The 19,109-nt window shown below is 50.7% G+C and overlaps 1 protein-coding gene across 1 annotated transcript; it reads left to right on the top strand.

The window, feature by feature from the left end:
• The first annotated feature begins 4,631 nt into the window (after nucleotides 1-4,631).
• Nucleotides 4,632-19,039, top strand: STX6 (syntaxin 6). The gene is made up of 8 exons (XM_030495467.1): nucleotides 4,632-4,728; nucleotides 6,989-7,158; nucleotides 7,759-7,853; nucleotides 9,595-9,657; nucleotides 11,817-11,939; nucleotides 13,249-13,355; nucleotides 14,988-15,082; nucleotides 16,678-19,039. Exons 1-8 carry the CDS (start codon nucleotides 4,694-4,696, stop codon nucleotides 16,752-16,754), a joined length of 765 nt encoding a protein of 254 aa, XP_030351327.1. The 5' UTR covers nucleotides 4,632-4,693; the 3' UTR covers nucleotides 16,755-19,039.
• The last annotated feature ends 70 nt before the right edge of the window (nucleotides 19,040-19,109 follow it).

Below are 19,109 nucleotides of genomic sequence, written 5' to 3'. Positions count from 1 at the left end.
AACTGCGGGGTAGATCTCCTGCCCAAAGGACTCTCAGCCTAATTATTTTTTCCTCTCCCTGTATCTCAATGTCACCTTCCTTTTAGCCAGCAGGCAAATGACAACTGCAGCCCTCTGCACATCCCAGAGCGCAGATGTGTCCTCTGTGCAACTGTTTCCGCTTAGGCATGATGGGGAGGCTGCACAATGATGCTCTGGAGCCATGGAGCTGTTATCCTAGGAGAGGCTGCCTACTCTGCTCCCTGCTAACGAAAAGGGGGACCAAGGTCCTTGGGTCTTGCCAGCAAACCACACCACACGCAGTCTTTATTCAAAGTCCAAAGGCATGCCAGGAGGCAACCTTGAGTCCTAAGAGTAACAACCACGGAGGAGGGCACCAAGGGCAGAGCAGATCCTCTCTGTGTCAAATCCCTCCTCCCACCATCAAGGGAAACTGCAAAAAAAAATGCCACCAGCAAGTGTTGACTTCCCTCTGGTCTGTGCCCCTTCCCTCTCATACGGACTGTCCTTTAGACACCTCATCCTTCACCTGGTTTGTGAGGCTGACAACATGACAGAGCCTGGAGCCCTACTGGGGTCATCCATGGAAACAGGGATAACAAAGAAGGTTATGGGGAAAGGCTGCCAGAGAAAAGTTCCTTCTGATTTCACCCACTTAAAAAAGTAACGAGGACTTTGGCAATTCAGCACCTCACTACTCATGTAATTTAAACTCTTTTTGGATCCAGGTGAGCTCTCAGCACCCCTGGCATCCTGTGGCAGGCAGTCCCACAGGTTCACCCCGCTGAAAGTAATGCCGCCTTTGCTCAATTTCATTTCCCATTTTCATCTTCTTTAAATAATTGATTGCTCATGCACTCCAAAGAGAGAAATAAATTTTTTTCAAAACAAAACCACTATTCTGAATAGTCATCCCGCATCCTACCATGAATTATCACCTTGCATTTGCTCGTTTATTCCATACTTGATTGTATCTATCTTTGACAATTCTGCTGGTTGCCCAGTCAGGGATTGCAGCCTCTGGTGCACACAGGCCTTGCACTGATATGAACCTACCCAAGGCTACGGCTATGGCATGAAACCAGCTCTCAGTAGTCAATGAGAGCCCACAAGAGACAGCAACAGACAGCGAGAGCAGGAAAGCCACAGCTACAGGAGAAGCTTTGGTCAGGCTTCACTCCTTCCCAGGCAACTGCAAGTCCAAGGAAACCTGCTCCATTGGCTCCAGCAAGTAACCAGGAGCACCCAGCATCCAAGCCACCTTCTTGGCAAGGAGCAGCCACCTCTCAGCATCTTTTTCTTTTAACACCTCGGAGCTGCCGCTGTCAGGTCATCATGCTGTCACATGGCTGAGGCCTCGTGTTGCCTGTGCCCTTGGTGCTTCATGGTGAAGTCCCAACCGATTCGTAAAAATGAGGCTCAGGAAACCTTTTTACAAACCCAGAGGGGCCACAAGTGGGTAGGATTTGATGGAAACCCTTACCGCCCACCACAACACTGAATATTTAGCCACAAACTAGTGTTTTTTATCAAGTTATCAATGCCTTATCTCTCCTCCTACAACAACCATAGAAAATCTTCAGCAACTTTCACTAAAAATGCAAACGAGGAAGAGAAACACTGAAGCATCTGAAACCCATTAGCTTTATTACTTCTTCCTTTAGCTGTAAAACCTTTTCTGGAGGAAAAAAGAAATCCCCTATACTTTTACAAATCCAAATTCAAATCAATCCAGCTTTTCCTCGACAGGAAAAGCCATCTCTTCCCGCCAGATGCATGTTCTTTGTACTGGGCTAGTATGGGATCACACACACACACCCCTGTGCGTGTACACACATGCCGCAAAATTTTTCCTGATAAAAGCCTCAGTTCTTCCCTGCAGACAGTTGGGATTTTGATGAGTTGGCGCTTTTCAGCACAGAAGTGTTTAATCAGATCTTTCCTGACCAGTTCTGCAGCTGTGTGCCATGCACTGAGCACTCCTCTCCCAGAGAGGAATCGGTTAGCCGAGCATGCCAGAAAGCTACCAGAACACTTCCCACCACTTCCAAAACAAAAATCAGAGCTTCTCACAAGATATGGCAAAATGCCTCCATTCTAAAAGTCCACAGCAGTGTGGTTGAATCTAAATCATTGACTGCATCATGTACATTAATTTCCAGCATCAAAGAAAAGGCTGTCCGTGTTATTCCTGGAAAGTTTGCAACTTCTCTATGCTTCAGTAGCACCTCCTTATTTTCAGCCCTCAACAGGTCTGCAAAGCTTCACGCTTTTTCACAAATGCATAAAAATCTCCATTTTCAATTAAGTGAACAAAGTGTTCATAGAATTTATTAAAGGATTTCTGAAATTCCGAGCTAGTAACTCTGAGATACAATGGGAGCTTTTCCCTTTTTCATTCCCAGCACAGCAAAGGTTTCAGGGGATGCTTGGCAGGAGGAAGCTGAACTACGCAGTCTCAACACACCAAAAGAGGAGCACTGCAAATTGCCTCTGAAAGACTTCCATAAGTGTTTGAACAAACCTAACCCTCACAGTCTTTGGTGGGCTGTTCAGAATACACATCTCTAAGCACCCTATAACTACTATGACCAAATTCCATGGAGGCTCTGAATGCAAACAAAGCTACAACATTTGCTGAGCTGCTTCAGAGCGGTGTCCCCGCTGAGGGACAGGCGAGTTATGGTGTTCTGTGCTTTGTGGAACAACCCACCACTTCTGAGCTCATTTGCAATGTGCAAGTTGTTAAGGCACAGTGCATCAGGAATCACAGAATCATAGAATAGTTAGGGTTGGAAAGGACCTTAAGATCATCTAGTTCCAACCCCCCTGCCGTGGGCAGGGACACATTGCACTAAACCATGTCACCCAAGACTCCATCCAGCCTGGCCTTGAACACTGCCAGGGATGGAGCGTTCACAGCTTCCTTGGGCAACCCATTCCAGTGCCTCACCACCCTCACAGTAAAGAACTTCTTCCTTATATCTAACCTAAACTTCCCCTGTTTAAGTTTGAACTCATTCTCCTTTGTCCCTTCACTACAGTCCCTAATGAAGAGTCCCTCCCCAGCATCCTTGTAGGCCCCCTTCAGATACTGGAAGGCTGCTATGAGGTCTCCACGCAGCCTTAAAACACTGTCCCTGCAGAGGAGAGCAGCACCTGAAGCAGAGCCAGCATAAGTACCTGGTAAATATCAGGCCTCTGCTGGGATATTGTTGGCAGGAGGAAAGCAGAACTGCTGCACAGCTCCAACTCAACCCAAGCTCTCCTTCCCCTGCTCGCAAACACACTGGCTTTCCTCCTGTATCCCAGCAAGAAGCCCAAAGCTGCTGAAGCAGGAGACCAGGGCTGCAGGATAGCGTGAACAGCAGCCATGGAGAAGGTGGGAGCTCTGAAGAGTGTGAAGCACAGTGGAAATCACCAGGAGGTTTTGGGGAGAACAAGGTCTTTGGGTCCCAGTGACTCCTTGGCACTCTGTTTTTTCCTGGAGGGAACCCTCCACGCTCAGCACAGCGCATTTCGCAGGGACCCCAGCATGGGAAACAAGCCATCCAAGGCACAGCAAGGAAGGGCCGGCAAACACGAGCCCTAAAGCTTGTCTCCTGCCTGTTGCACCACACTTGGCAAGCTGCAGTTTCCTAGGTATGGGGCTGGCCGGAGCAGGAGGCAGCTTTCTCACCCCACAAACTACAGAAACTGGTTTTACATGTGCTGCAGCCTTCCCACCCCACACTCATGAGTAAAGCTGCTGTGATTGCAAAATTGAGGTATCCAGTTCACACGCTGAGGAGGCATCTCTTGTACCTTTTCCCTCAGTGAACTGGCACTGCCTTTGCTAGGGGTGCTGGACCACAGCCACATTCAGAGAGCGCAGGCAGGGACACGCGCTCTGGTCAAGAGGCCAAAGGTTCGAGTGATTGCTCCTGGCCAAGCCTCTGCAAAACTGACCATCTTGCCTGCCTGTCCCATAGGAGTAACACGGGGCATTCCACACGCAGAGTGCTGCACAGAGGAAGCTCTGCTGTGTGTATATGGGAACATCCCCTGACGCTGCCCAAGCACCATTCCTCTCCTGCCAGCTTTCCTAAGGCGAGGCTATCTGTGCTCGCAGCTGAGAGGCTACTAGGGAGCCCAGAGATTTAAGAGGGGGGAACGAGGGAACAGGAGGTCCTCACCCTGAGATGGACAAAAGCCAAGAGGCAAAAGGCTGTTCTCGCCCGCAGAAGGGAGGAGGAAGGAAGTGGTGCCGGTTGGCTCCCGCGGCAGGAAAGCTAGCCGGAGCAGAGCAGACTGGCTGTCGCGCTCTCCTTCTTCCTCCCTCGGGGGGTGGGAAAACACCCTGCCAGGACCACGGCCCAGCGGCCGGGGCAGGGCGGCCGCCCCAGCCCCGCTCAGGACGTGCCTCCTCATTGCCCAGAAGCCAGCACGGAGCAGACGCGTCGGCAAAGGGGCGAGAGGGACGCTGTGCCCCAATCACCGCAGGGCTCTAAGAGCCCTCGAGAGGAGCCGTGACACCCCCGGCGCCACAGACCCCGCTCCCCCCGCAGCGCCGCCCGACTGACGCGGCGAGCCGACGTCACCGCCCGAGCCGGCCCCGCTCCCGGCCCCGCGCGCAGGCGCGCCGCGGCGAAGGGGCGTGTCGGGACGGCGGGGGCGTGTCGCGGCGGCCGGGGCGCGCGGCGGCGGCAGCGCCATGTCGATGGAGGACCCCTTCTTCGTGGTGAAGGGGTGAGCAGAGACACCCCCTCCCCCACCCCCCCGGGGACACCCCGGCACGGGCAGGGCGCCGGGAGCGTCCGGGGCTAGGCACGGCCGCCCCACAGCGGGGCAGGCCCGGGGAGTGGGGGCTGAGCGGCGGCCGGGGCGGGGGAAAATGGCGCTCCCGACACCCCCCTTTGCGGCTGGGGCGGCCCCGGGCTCGGCCCCGGCCCCGCTGGGTTGCTCGGCGTCGACGGCCGGGCGCGGAAGGCACCGGAACGAGGCGCTGTGCCGGGCAGGTGCCGGGCCGCGCCCGGGCCTCGCCGCGAGAAGCGCTCCCCTCTCTCCCGGCCAGCGAAGCCCGAGCTCTGTAGATGCACCCCGGCGTAAAGCGGGAGGTGCAGCGCGGCCGTGGCTGCAGGTGCGGTCCCGGCGCGGAGGGCCAGCTTGGGAACAGCGTGCCCGGATGTCCCCGCTGTCGGAGGGAGGTGGCGGAGGCGTGGGAAATGTTGCCCTGCAGCAGGCAGAGCAAGGTGGGCTGGTTGTGGATGGCATCCCCCAAAGACCAGGGCTGCGGTGTCGGGGTGGAAGGATGGAGAGGAGCAGGGACCAAGTTGTGAAACAAACTGCAGGATGGACAGTGGCCGTGAGACAAAGCAAGCAGGGAAGAGCCTGAACACAAGCAAACACAAACCAAAGGTGGTCAAGGCAGGAGGAAATTAATAGGGTGAACCCACCTTAGTCTCTGTAGCTGCCTTGGGGCCACCTTCAGCTTCTGCTGCAGGTGGGCCTTCTACCCCATGTCGCAGTAAAACAGTGCTCAGGAGCAGCAGAGGTGCTCACAGGGGAGTGGTGGGGAAAGCCATGAGCATAAGAGGTGTGGGAAGGGATGCTGGTGCAGCCAGGGAAAGTGAATCCCTCTGCCAGGTTGATCTGGTGCAAAGGGGAAAAAATACAGGTCACCATGGGTGGGGAGCAAACATCCTGTCAAACTTCTCAGAGAGGTTCCCGCGCCATGCGGGGAAGGGCTGGGAGGGGAGAGGGGTGTGCTGCTGCTCCCAGCGTTAATTATTACCCAGCAGGTCGAAGGGGCTGGTGGTGGTGGAGCCACCAGCGTTGCATTTAGTTTACTTTCCTGGTGTTTCTAACGCCTGCCATCGGAGGACATCCAGCTCTACTTTGAATTCCTGTTGTGGGTGCCTCCCCAGGTATGCTCAAATGAAAGAAAACAAACCCAAACAAAAAAAATTACCCCAAAACTTCTTCTAGCAAGTAGTGGAGGGAACAAAGCTTGGCAAATCCTCAGTGTGGGCTGCTTACTTTGGGGCACTAGATGTGGCAGACTTGGAGCTGTAGGCCTACGAGAAGAAAAGGGATACCATCAAGGTGCCAAGAGATTGCAGCTTAGCAAAGTTGCGTACTTCAGGCCATGGTGTAATGTAGAGAGCTGCAGGGTGCAGTCTCAGGTCATCTTTCCTGGGCTTCCCCCACTGATAACCTGCTTTCCTTCACTGAGGATAAACAGCAGTACCTTATGTAGATGCTGTGTGTAAGCTCTTGAGCTTGTGGTGGCCACTTTTCACTCCAGCAAAGTCTGGTCTTGTCTGTCTCCCTTCCTGTCAATATGGGGGAGCAGTTCACGCTCAGGACTGCAGAGTTTGTAAATACAGATAACCACACTGATGGACCGTGACCCAAACTTTTACAGACCCATTTGCCCCAAACCGTCAAAACAGCGTTCAGTGCTGTCAGCAAAGCTGTGAACACACTCATCTCCAAAAAGCTTAGAGCAGCAGAAAAGACTTCTGTTCCCTAAACTAGCGTAGTAGAGCTGCGTATTTTTAAAATGCTGAATTAAAATAAACAGTGCTGCACTCAATAGTCTGCCTGGCTGTGCTGTGGGGACAGTTCCTGTAATTTTGTGTACCCTAGGGGATCTTACATAGGTAATCAGGAGTCTTCAGAGGAAAGCTGTTGAGAGGAATGAGAGGAATTAATTGCCAAAGAGCAGCCTTGTTCAGTGTCCTGGCTTGCCTGTGTGACACTCGACAGAAACCTCTTCTAAAGAAATGCATCCCTTCATTAGTAGCTGACATGTAAGATGGTGCTGCAACAAGAGGTGGGATTGTCCAGTAGGTAGGGCAAGTCCTTACTTCACAAAATAAGCTAAAAATTGTTTGGGAGAAAGCTGTGCTTCCCTGCACAGCTGGGCATGGGGCTGTCCTGGTGTGACTGCTGCAGAGCAACTGATGGTGATCCCTTTGCTTCTCTTTAATCACCTTGGCTGCAGGGAGGTGCAGAAAGCTGTGAACACTGCCCAGGGGCTTTTCCAGAGGTGGACAGAGCTCTTGCAAGATCCTTCCATCGCTACAAGAGAAGAAATCGACTGGACCACTAATGAGCTCAGGAACAACCTGCGGAGCATCGAGTGGGACCTGGAAGACTTGGATGAAACAATTAATATCCTTTCTGTGATCCTTTGGAGATGCGGGATGTGGTTCGTGGGTTGTACTAAATAGCTGAGTGCCAGTGCTTGCCAGTAGTTGCTTTTTGCAGAAAGGACTGTTTGGGTTTGAATTTTGCATTTACGTTGGTTTTTCTCAAACTGCAAATGAGAAATTAAGGCAAACGTCTGCAGCAAAAGGATTTTCCTTTTGCCTTTTCATTTTCCTTTTGACAAGGTATATTTTAAGGCTTTGTTCTAGAAAGCCTATTGTGTTGTATGAATTTGGATTTCTGTGTAGTCAGTCATACTCTAGGCTGGCTTCCAGAAATACTCCTTTTCCCTTGTGTTCATCTATACACTCCTGAAAGCACTGTGCAGCATCAGAGAACCAAAAAAACGTAGGAGAGAAACCTCACACTGGTGCATGTACTGCACAGTACATTCCTGCCATGCCTGTTTTTTCCTCCAGTGTTTCATACTTTGCAAATACAATTTTGGGAAAAGGCACGGCACAGTGGCTGCTTGATAGGCCCTCCACTGAGCCACTGTCAGGGTTTGTGTGTCTGTGTGCATACCCAGGACAGCTAATGGGGACTCCTTGACTCGCTGCCTACGCATTGTTGAGGCAAACCCACGGAAATTCAACCTTGATGCCACGGAGCTGGGTATCAGGAAAGCCTTCATTACGAGCACGCGGCAGGTGGTCAGGGTAAGGAACGTGGCCTTGGGGTGGGAGCATGAGGAGGAGGTAGCATGGGGAAGGTGGGGGGAGTGATTAGGTGGTTAGATACAGGCACGCTTGTGGCCATTTTCATACTGAAGAGCAGAGAATAAACCTGATACCTGTTCTCTCTCAGGCTTCCTTCTCTTCCCCTTGTGCTCGCCCATATGGGTTTGGGGCATACCCTCCTTTGCTGCTGCTGCCTCTTTTAAGTCTTCACACCTCTCTTACAACAGCAAGCCTGGGAACCTCTAGTAACTGGAGAGGAAGAATAAAGACCCTGCTGTGATGCAGGAGAGGCTGGAGCCTCCCTTCAGAGTTGAAGGAAATTGCAACTGTCCTGTGCTTTTGTAGCACTAGTCTTCAAAACAGAGTCCACTTTGAACACTGACAGATGGTTAAAGCCTAGCATTACTGACGTGGTGACTTCAACTTCCTATCTCTACAAAATAGCCCAAACAACCACTAGATTTATTTTTAACTCAAGAAAGATCTGGTTTTTTAGTTTAAGTTCACACTTCAGAAGCAAAAGGAAGATTTTAACAACTTGGCGGTAACAAATAGAGAAGCAACATCTTCCCAAAAGCATCACTGCCTGGTAACAAGCTGCTAGTTAGGAAGTTTTCTTCCTATTAATAGCTACACTAAGCATAGCTTAGTTTCTGCTGCCCCTCATGACTCTGATGTTCCTATTTCACAAAACGCATTGCTGTGGCTGGTGGAAAGCTTGTTACCCTACCTGCAGCCCTGTGATCTGGATGCGGTTCCTAAGGCTTGCTGCCTGGGAACTGATCCCTAAACCACACCGCCCCATGTAGCAGGCATGTGTTGGCTGCCTTGCCCTCAGAGTAGAGCACTCCCAAACAGGCAGGATTAGGCAAGCCCACACTATGGTCCTCTTTTTTTTCTGGCTGAAAACTGCTTGCTAATGGGTTTTGGAGCAGTGTCTCTTATTGTTAAATGAGATTCATTAGTGGCATTGTGCAGCTGACTTCCAGTTTCCACGGGGAATTCATGGTGTACAGCAGCTGGTGAAGTAACTGAGTGGGATCCAGTGCTCTTAAGTGAAGTATTACCTCTGAACAGTAAAACATACCTAAATGTCCTGGTGACATCAGAATTCTGCTGGTGGATCAACCTCTGCTAGATCATATTGACTACTTACTAATCTACCCTATAAAAACTAGAGTGTTGTGATGGGGAGCCTTCTGTGGCTAGTGATCTTCTCCAGGAACTCAGCAGCAAAACTGAACTGATAGAAGAGAAAACATAGGCATAGTCGGAGAGGATTGCCACAGGACAGGAAATCTCTCTTGTCCTATGCAATATAAACCCAGATGCAACTGGGAATAAAGTGCAGGGGGTTACAGGCTTCCAGAACTTTGAAGAACATGATTCTTCCTTACAGTCTATCAATGGGAACATTAGTTTAATATTATACAGATCAAAATGTTTCTGGCTGTAGTGGAGCAAAAAGAGTAGTAAAAAGGAGTATTTTCAAAATATCTCATTGCTCTTGATTCTAGTATTAGTAAAATGATGAACTGCAATGAAGCTTTCTGCAGTATCCTTCCAGATTCTTCAAATTTTTACATTTTCAAAGAAAATCTCCCTTCCCTCACTGCTCATAAAGTAGCCTTGCTGGATGTAGACAGCCCTGTACCACTGTGAAACTGCCTGTCACCTCAAATCCAATGCTCACATACTACATCTTTTGTTGAACCAACAGGAAATGAAGGATCAGATGTCAAACTCCTCCATGCAAGCAGTGGCTGAAAGAAGAAACAGGCAGGTGAGAACCAGAAACAGGCAAGTTAAATGAACGCTGTGGCTGTTTGGTACTTTAAGGAATGAGGAGGATTTATCAGCTCTAGCAGCTTTTCTCTTAAGGTATGTGTTAGGTGAAACTTCCATTTTCACTTACTCTGAGGCTCCACATCGTAAGGTAGAATGTATAGCATTGAAAAAAAACTGCATACGAGCTGTAATTACAATATATGTCCTGTCTGTAGTTCATCCCCTTAAAAACGTTTGTTCTGGGAAGGGGTTTGCATGCTGCAGCAAAGCTATGTGTTTGAACCATGTCTGTTTTGCTGACCTGAGTGAGTTGGTCTTGCAGGCATGTTGCTGCCACCCTCTTCCAAGCCTGTCTCTCAAAGCAGAAGGTCAGCACTCACCATCTGTCTCTGTCTTCAGATCTGTTTGTGTACAACTGCCAATGTTGCATCATCCCGTGGAAAGGGGAATCTCTCTCCTCTAGGGTACAGACTCAGAATCCAGTCAGCGAATGTAATCCTGTGCTCTGTTGTATTTAGGAGCCAAGATGCTGCAATATTCTTTCACACAGCTGTCTGTCGTAATAGTTAGCCATGTAATAAGATGGAAGAAGCTCAAGGATTCTCAGGTTGTCTGCACATGTAATCTAAGGAATAGAAATAGATGCAGCTTGTGCTCCTTCCTGGCTGGCGGGGAGGCTGTAAGGAGATCTCAGAACTGATTTCCAGAGCTGCCTCAGTAAAAGCTGGTGCACACTTCGTACAAGTAACTTATCTTGTGGCAATAATTACAAACTGCAACAAGGTACTGAAGGACAGAGCTGATACTTGAGCTTGTTACAGGGTTAGTAGATATGCTTGGTAAACACTTGAAGAAGCAAAGTCCTTTACACTCTTGCTCAAACAAGTCTGTAGCTGTGTCTGCATTTGGCTGCCTTCCTTTGCGCAAAGTTCCTGCTAGCTGCAGGAGACCATATGGCCCAGCTCGTGTGGCGACATCTGGTCAGGAAAACTGACTTCCCCTTGCCGTCTTCCTCCCCCTTCCCCAGCTCCTTGCCTTCCCTACAGACCACGAAGCCTGTGCTGAGCTGCGCTGCAGCCCCTCTTCAGCATGCCTCTGTGTCTGAGAGACTGGCTGCTGGCAACCTGACCCTCACAGGCTAAGGATGGCAAACATGCTCTTCTGTTGAAGCTGCAGTAACTGGTGCACCATGTTAAATAAGTGATAGCTGCGCTTGCCACGAACCGGAGAGAACCAGGAGCTTGTTCAGTGTCTTGGGGCAAAGCCAGATGTCCTATTGGCTTCCTGCAGAGTTGGTCCATCAGCTTTCCTTACCCCTCTTGAACCTTGTAAGGCAGATGAACCACAAGACAGTCTTGTTTCTAGCCTGCCAGAGCAGCCTAGTCACGTCTTGCTGTTCTTCACAAATACTTGGTCGCCTCTTCCTGTCCACAACCAGAAGCTGTAAGACTGTGTCATTACAAGTTGGCCTTGCCTTCATGCTGATGGGCAGAGCTCCCTAACCCATTGTAGTGATACAGGGTGTAGCACCTCACCTGTGGGCCACATTCATTCTCCAGCATCTGCTGCTTATGTTACATCCCTTCCAGGGACCAGACTCGGCTGGAAAGCTGCATCCCTCCAGGCACAGGTAGCCTGAATCAAAGAACATGAGCATACAACACAGCTGTGGTTATGTATTGCACTATTTTACTGTCAGCTCAACTGGTTAAGTACTTTATCCAGACCCTCTTATGCCCCTGTCACTGTAGCACAGTGTTCATTTGAGCTATACATCTGTTAACACAATATATCTGGATACTTCGCAGCTTACGTGTCCTAGCACACAGTGCTGTCTCTTGAGCAGACCTTTGCTAGTCCTTTGTACTGTGCAAACCTCCTGCATGCACTGTCTCTCAATCCTGTTCCAGTTCTCCTGCTGCTGGAGAGGCATATCTGCAGTAATCAGGCTGCAGAGACTTCCCAGGCTGGCATTTTGGCATTGTGTTGTTCTAGTTGTGATAGCACTCTAGCTGAGTAGCAATAGAGCAGGAGGAAAATGATGCTGTATGCATGTATACAGAAATACTGCCCTGCCTGCCTTCCCACTACACCCTGTGGACAGGCTGTGAGCAGACACAAAGATGTTGCTAAGGGCTCTCTGCATCTGTTCAGGCACTCCTGGGAGAAAGTGGGAGTCAGAGTTGGAGCACTGGACCTGACAAATACAGCCGTCTGGACCGGGACCTGCAATTAGCAAATTCACACTTCATTGAGGAGCAGCAAGCTCAACAACAGGTAAGGCAGCTGGCACCACACAGACTAAATAGCTTTGCTTGCCAAATGGGTGCTGGGGGGATGAGGTGTAGGCTGAGAGAGCCAAAAAAATTAAGTCCTTGACTGGTCTGAATCCAGGAGCCTGACAGCCCTCCTCTTTGCTTGCAGCATATACATGTGCATGCATTTCTTGTACAGAAAAGCTTTGGATGCATCTTGGTGCAGAGTTTTTAACCCCTGAGGCTTGGGTCTCCTGCTCTGTACAGAAGGCAATCAGCATGATCTGGAAGATGTAGCACACTAAGCTTTAGCACTACAAGGATTGCTGAAATCCTTGGAACAGTAGAAATACTGCAGAAAGCAAAGAGCCCATTTCTCTTACGCAACTTCCCCTGATTAAAAAATGAGCTGATGTTTGCTGTTGTTTGTGTGCATCTTCATCAGAACAGGCTGGGAGCAGGAGCACGTGCCTGTTTCCTTTTCCTGCCTTTGTCAACATGAGATTCGTGAGAAAGCCTGTGTGAGGGCTTTGCAAGAACCCCTGGTGAGGGACTTCCCGCCACCGGGGGAGTTTGCCTGGAGAAGTGCCCAGGCAGTGTACAGCAGCCCACCCAAATACAGGCCTTTAAACAGGCACTTCTCCGGGGTGGCAAACTCTGTTAAAGCTCCTGAGCCACGCCGCCGCCCCAGCTCTCAGTTGAATTTTACCTAGTGACTCTGGGAAGATAAATAGATTCAGAAATAGGTAACTAGGGTAAATCTAATCCTCAGTGTGACTGTGCCCTGATAGTGACTTAAAACATCAGCAGACCTATTCCTTTGGCACATTCAGAGCCAGGCTTGCTATTTTTAGCTGTAGAAGCTGCAAAAGCCTTCTACTCACATTAACCCCTTGTTACCTGCAGCATGTTCCAGGCTGCATTTCCCATACCTGCCATGAGCATTTCCCATACCTGCCATGGGCTTGGGGGCAGGGGGGCTTGCGGAGGTTTTGGTGACGAGTCCCTGTGGCTTTCAAGAGTCTCTTTAGTGGTGGGTGCAGCAGGGAAGGGAGGGGGCATAGGTGAGCTGAGGCTGGATTTGCAGGGGTGTCAGGAGGCTGCAGCCTGCTGTGCCATGGGGATGCCATGCCGGGGAGGCTTTCCTGTGGCTGTCACTTCTCCAGCATTTCTTAGGAATGTGGTCCTCATTCCTTGTGGCTTAGGTCTGTACCCAGGCTCTGCAGCTGATGTTGGCTGAGCAGCGAGTGTGCAGCAGATCAGTTGGCTCTGACCCCACTGCAGGACGTAGCAGACCTGTAATTGCCTGTTTCCTTTCTCTTTGGCCCCAGCTGATTGTGGAGCAGCAAGATGAGCAGTTGGAGCTGGTCTCTGGCAGCATTGGAGTGCTGAAGAACATGTCCCAGCGCATTGGTGGGGAGCTGGAGGAGCAAGCAGTGTAAGTGTTAGATGCAGCACCAAAAACCCAGTATGAGGCTGGCTGCAACACAGCTGGAGGTCCTCACACACATATCTCTGCCCCTGTTAGGGCCTTGAATTTACTAGTCCCTTAGGCAGCCTCTCCTAGCTGGCCTTTGATTTTAGGCAATGGAAAGCATTTGTTACTGCAGCCTGCAAGGATCCAGCTGCAGCCTTGTTCATCTGAAAGTCTGCACCTAGGGCAGGCTTAGCTGCCAGTTTACTTTTCCTTCTCTCTCCTTTCTCCATACTCCCCCTGAGACACACAGTTAGCTTCTTGGCTTTAGGCAGCTAGCAGTGCTGAAAAGATGAGGGAGGGAGGTGCTGTGTAATGGGGATACTGGGCACTTTACCACTCCACAGTTTTTTTTGCTGCCCCTGGGTAACTGCTTGACCCAGGAGCTTTCAGCTCTGCCTTGCCACTCTGAAACATGCAGCACAGAGCTGCTATTCATAGTTAAAGCTAAAAATATCCCTCACCCACGAAAAAGGTTAAAGGGTAACTCACAGAGTAATTTGCATCCATCATTTACATATAAATTAGATTTTTTTTTTCCCAGTTCCTGTCCTTTGCAAACAAGTGCATGAAGTTTCCAGTTATGCAGGCTAACAGCTGCCACTTCCAGAGAGGCTTGAAGGGTTCATGCCTGAAAACCCTCTTTGTTTGGCTGATAGCAGTCTGGAAGGCTATGCCCCTTGTGAAGGGATGTCTTGTTTGATGGAAAGGAGGAACTTTAAACCCACCTACTGTATGAAGCCTTGCAGCATGAGAGTCTTCTGCTCTCAGGAAGCAGATCAGTGTCGTGTGTGTGCTTCCAGATCACCGCATAAGCCATCAGTGCTTGCTAGACAGTGGCAGATAACTACTGCAGTGAGTTTTTTTACGACTCTTTCCCCACTGAATGAAGGATTAACAAGTGCTGTAGAACTCCAATTGAAGGAAGCTGTCCTTTTAAATGTATTAAGCTTTACAGTCCTGCTGGCTGGAGACAATTGGATTGGTATCTTGATTGTGGATGTGCTCATTTCTCTTCAAATAGGTGCTTGGCATTGACAAAGCACAGCTTCAGGAAGGCTTTCAGATTCGTTACAGGCTTTGTATGGAAGAAGTAGAGGGGTAACTTCCATGCAGAGCTTAGAAAGCACCTGAAAAGCAATTGCAAATTTCATTCCTGCTTGATACACGACTGGAACAAGATTTTTGCTTTAACTACAAGCCCTGAACAAGAAAAGAGATTTCAAGTCCAAGCTGTACCTAGATCTATCTAACTGGTCTCTGCTAATCACAGATTATAAATGAGACTTTCCTCTTAAAAGGAGGGAAAACCCCGCTCCTCACCTTGCAGGAGTGCATATAGCTCAGATGTGAACATGCAGGGGCGACCAATCTGACAAGAGTTCCAAATGACTTCCCACTCAGCAGCAGCGCGGCTGCTTCAGCAAGTTTTTTCCCCCCTTTTGGATACTTTCAGGAGACCAGCCCACGTTCATTTTCTCTGCCAACGCGTGGTGCACTGATCACATCAAGAGTTTTGGTCAGTGTATAAGCACGCTGAGAAATCCCAATGGGATGTGCCACTTGCTGACGAATGCCCTGCTTCTCTGTCCCTAGGATGCTGGATGACTTCTCCCACGAGTTAGACACTACTCAGTCGCGGCTTGATAACGTCATGAAGAAGCTCGCCAAAGTGTCTCACATGACAAGTGGTAGGTCCTGGGAAGTGGGATCCAGTCCTGGGAAGGGAGAGACAAGCTCTCAGATCTTTTGTGGGATGCTGTGTGCTCCCACCCACTGACAGCCATCCCAGAGCTGAGCAGAGGGGAGGGAGCAGCTCTCACTGCTTGCAATAGGGGGAAGACTTCCAAGCCCTGCAGCTGCTCCTGCCCAGACACTGCTCTGCAGCCTGTCCTTTGCCTTTGTTTTATTTACAGATGCCTTTCTATTTATGCTGCTACCGCTGCAGTGGGAAAATCCCCTCTAGATGGTTGGAGGGGAAGCTCTGCAGCCTCCTGCTCTGCTGCAGTTTCCCGGGCTGCCTGTGGAACAAAAGCTTTCAAGGTGCCATAAAACACTCACCACTGTGTGTGGCTTCCCCCGCACCAAACGCCTGCAGCAATCCCCTTCCCAAATCCCACCTGCCCTCAGGCTGCTGGCGCCCGCCGGCTGCAGGCCTGTTGTCAGTCAGATAGATCTCTCAGCTGGTGGAGGAAAGAGGCGACTTCTGCACCGGGGGAGGCTGAACCCACAAGAAAAGTCCTTATAAGGCTGTGCCTGAAGCCGGTGGGCTGGCAGTGCGCCGCGGGCAGAGCAAACAGGAAGCCCGGCGTGCCTGCCGGGAAGTCCCCTGCCGCCAGCTCACTGCTCCGAGTGCTGGCGCTGCGCCCGTGGCCGCCTCCTCCATCACCCCTCTCCCATGGGTGCTGGGGTAGCACGAGGAGCAGCAGTGAGTCAGGAGGAGAAGTGTTCCTGCTCTGCAGGATTAGGCTGGACAGGGGATTTATGAGGCTGTGCAAATACAGCCCTACAGAGACCATTTGGAGTGCTGACAGTGCACTTTGGATAACCAGTAAGCCCAGTGACAGCCTGACCGCTGGCAAACCTTGCGTATCTCCCCTTTCCTCTGGGAAAAATGCTTTGGCATTGCAGAGTGTTTCTGAGAGTTGTGAATGAGCATTTCTGCTATCCCTGGCATCATACATGCTGGGACTGACCAGGAGGGCTCCTCCCTGCTGTGCCCTGAAGTTGGGGCGTGCCAGCAGCCCTGTCCCCACTGCTGGACCACAGGGGCTTTCTCTCTGCCATGCAGACGTGGCCGCAGACAGAGTAGCTCTTGGAGGCAGTGCAGCATTGAGCTTCTGCAGAGCATGCACAAGGCCAGCAAGGTGTAAAGATGTCAAGGAAAAACCTCATTCCTGGCACTCTCCTCCAGGGAACTGCCATAGGCTCTTCCTGGCAGAGGTCTTTTGGGCAGCTTTCGCAGAACCCCTTCTTGTTCCTCCAACAGACAAGTTATTCCACGAATGAGCAGCAACACACAGCAGCTCTCTGCTTATTCTTCTTGATTGCTTTTGAACCAGCTTATCAAATCTGTTTGAACTTGGCTGGGCAGAAGCCTCAAAATTCCCACGGACGTATCTGGAGGAGAAACACCATTGCCCCATGGTAAAAGGAGCTGCTGCTTTGGCTTTTTCAGGCTTCTTTAAACTTAAACTGGGCTCCTAGCAGTACAGCAAAGAAAAGCTCTCCCCCAGTTTTCCTTCCCTGTTAAAGCAGGAAGACTAACACGTCCTTCTCCTTCCAGATCGACGGCAGTGGTGTGCAATTATCATCCTCTTCGTTATCTTGCTGGTGGTGCTCATCCTGTTTTTCGTCGTGTGATGGACTAAACTTCTTCGGATGCCCCGTCCCTGCCCCCTCGCCCTGGTGTCACAGGGAAATGAAACTCTCACCATTTCCGTCCACACACAGAGATCCCAGCAAGAAAACCCACACCCGGCTCTCACCGTTCTCCTCTGAGGACCGCGGTTCGGCTCTGCTGGTGTTTCACCGGGCTCTGGGGAGAGGGGGTGCAGGACTAGAGCTGCTCCCTCCTCCAGTGCAGTGCAATCTGCACCTGAGCTCCAGGTCTGGACCCAGGCGGCTGGAGAGGGACTTGACCTCTGTGCTTCCACCCTGTGCAGGTAGGAGCTGGTCGCATTGGTCCTGAGCCACCTGTGGTCGGATGCAGACACAGAGCAGCGAGCCTTGGGGAGGACAGGACAGGGGGAGGAATTAATTCACTGAGCATTACAAACTGCATCGCCAGCCTGCGGTGCTTGCCAGCCAAAGGCATTACTGGGAGGAATGGTGGCATGGAAGTCCATGCAGCCCTGAAGAGGGAGGGGAGCCCCGGCTGAACTCCCCGTGCCCCACGCTGCCTTCCTCCTGTGGGCTGGCTCCGTGCTGCCGACCTACCGCCGAGGTACCGCAGCGAGTCTGCAGCAGAGCTCACATCCACCACTGCTTGGCAGAAGCTTGCACGCAGGTGAGCCGTAGGGTATCATGTCCTGTCCTGTCCTGCCATCGGCTGGCTGGGCGCGATTAGAAACCCCAGAGCTTTAAACTTGGGTTGCTGCACGCTGAAAGCTGGCAAACAACAGTTAGCCGGAGAGTGAGTTTCTTAAAGCTTTTAAAATTGCCTCCTTCGTTATACGAGCCTCTGAAGCTCATTGACTGATGCTTTCTTTGCCCTTGTATAACTGAGTAACTGCTTCTGTTTAACAGCTGCTTCCCTTTGGCAAGTGATTTGTCAGGTCTAAAATAACTTATTTTTTTTAAGGAAAAAAAAACTTTAAAGATTTTTTTCATGACCGTTCAAGCCACCTTGTCTCTGCAGGTGCACAACACACATTATCAGAGGAATGAGGCTCAATTATGTACTTTAAGTGCATATGAACTTGTAAATATGATGTCTTAATTTTCCCAACTGCTATTTTTTTGACACCTCCATTGTGAGCAACTAAAAGGCAGGAGATTCAAAGCTAGGTCACATTTCTGTATTACTTCCCAGTCCTGTTACCTTTGAGTTGTTTGTCGCTCGAGTTGTCTCAGCAGTGTTGGATAGCCTACTTGTCTCCCTTGTACCGTGAATTAAGAATTAGCCAGGTGGTTGATACCAAAATGTGGTGAATAAAGCTCACCCTGGCAGTATCACAGGGGAGAAACGCAGCTGGGGGGTTCATGTTGCTAATGCCAATTGCAGGATATGGGGTGACTCCTCAGAAAAGCAAAAGCGATTTCTTAGTAAAGTCTGCTCCCATATTTAAGTTGCAAACACCAAAAGACTCAGGCCAGGCTGGCTTACCTCTCATCTGGCTCTCAGATGGGGCTGGGGGAGGAAGCTAATTGGTGCTGATGCTAATACTTCTGAAATTGCAACCTACCCCTGAAGATCATCCTCCCGTAGCAGTAAGCTCACCACCAGAAGGCTTAGCCTGGACTGAACACTCCTCCCCACCAGGTTTGTGGCTCCCTTCCAGCGGCTGTGTGACCATCCTGCCCGCCACAGGCGCTGGGTGCTGACAGCCAGCAGCACCGTGCCTTCTGCAGCCAGGCACCAGGCTGGGGTAGGGAGTATGTGAGATGGAGCTGCCCTAGCACACACCTGGTCAGGTGCTCTCCTCAGCAACGCACACATGCCCTGGGCACCAGCCCGCACTAATGGTTTCAGCAGTTGCTCTTTGTCCTTGCAGAGCACCTCATTTCTTTTGGTGTCACCACAAGAAATATGCAGTGGCTCCTTTCCCAGGCTGTCTATCACAGTGTCTGCACGGCTCCTTGGGCTTAATACCTGTCCAAGAGCAGGTTCCCAGGAGCGTGAGTCTGACCAGGGAGTGGGGATCGCTGTTAGCCGGTCTTTGCACACTGCTGATTCCCATGTTGTTTTCAGCATAGTTGTGCATCCTCCAGGAGCAAATGGCACTCCATGCAGGACTGCTCCTTCTTTAAACTAGCACACTACTGGAGGATGGCCCAGCTACTGCCATTACCGTGAGCCACCAAACAGCCTTCAGTCCCTTTTCTGTGTACATTGGCTTTTTCTGTTGTTGGTGCTGCTCCCTTTAACACTAAATAAACTCATTGCTGCTGCTGTGCCACACTGGGCAGCAGCAGAGATGACTGTTCCTTCTTGCGGTGGCCCTTGCTCAGGAACAAGCTGGAGGGGGGGGGTCTCATGGCACCAGGTAGCTGCTG

The sequence above is a fragment of the Strigops habroptila genome, chromosome 8, assembly GCF_004027225.2.
Source record: "Strigops habroptila isolate Jane chromosome 8, bStrHab1.2.pri, whole genome shotgun sequence".
NCBI lineage: Eukaryota > Metazoa > Chordata > Aves > Psittaciformes > Psittacidae > Strigops > Strigops habroptila.
Note: the sequence above shows the minus strand (reverse complement) of the source record. Positions and strands in the feature narration are given on the sequence as shown.

Bases quoted from the DNA above. Each gene is read 5' to 3' on its own strand.
- STX6 (XM_030495467.1), top strand. From the start codon at position 4,694: ATGTCGATGGAGGACCCCTTCTTCGTGGTGAAGGG. The intron at 7,854-9,594 runs GTAAGGAACGTG...TTGAACCAACAG, and splicing joins GCACGCGGCAGGTGGTCAGG to GAAATGAAGGATCAGATGTC. The intron at 13,356-14,987 runs GTAAGTGTTAGA...CTCTGTCCCTAG, and splicing joins GAGCTGGAGGAGCAAGCAGT to GATGCTGGATGACTTCTCCC.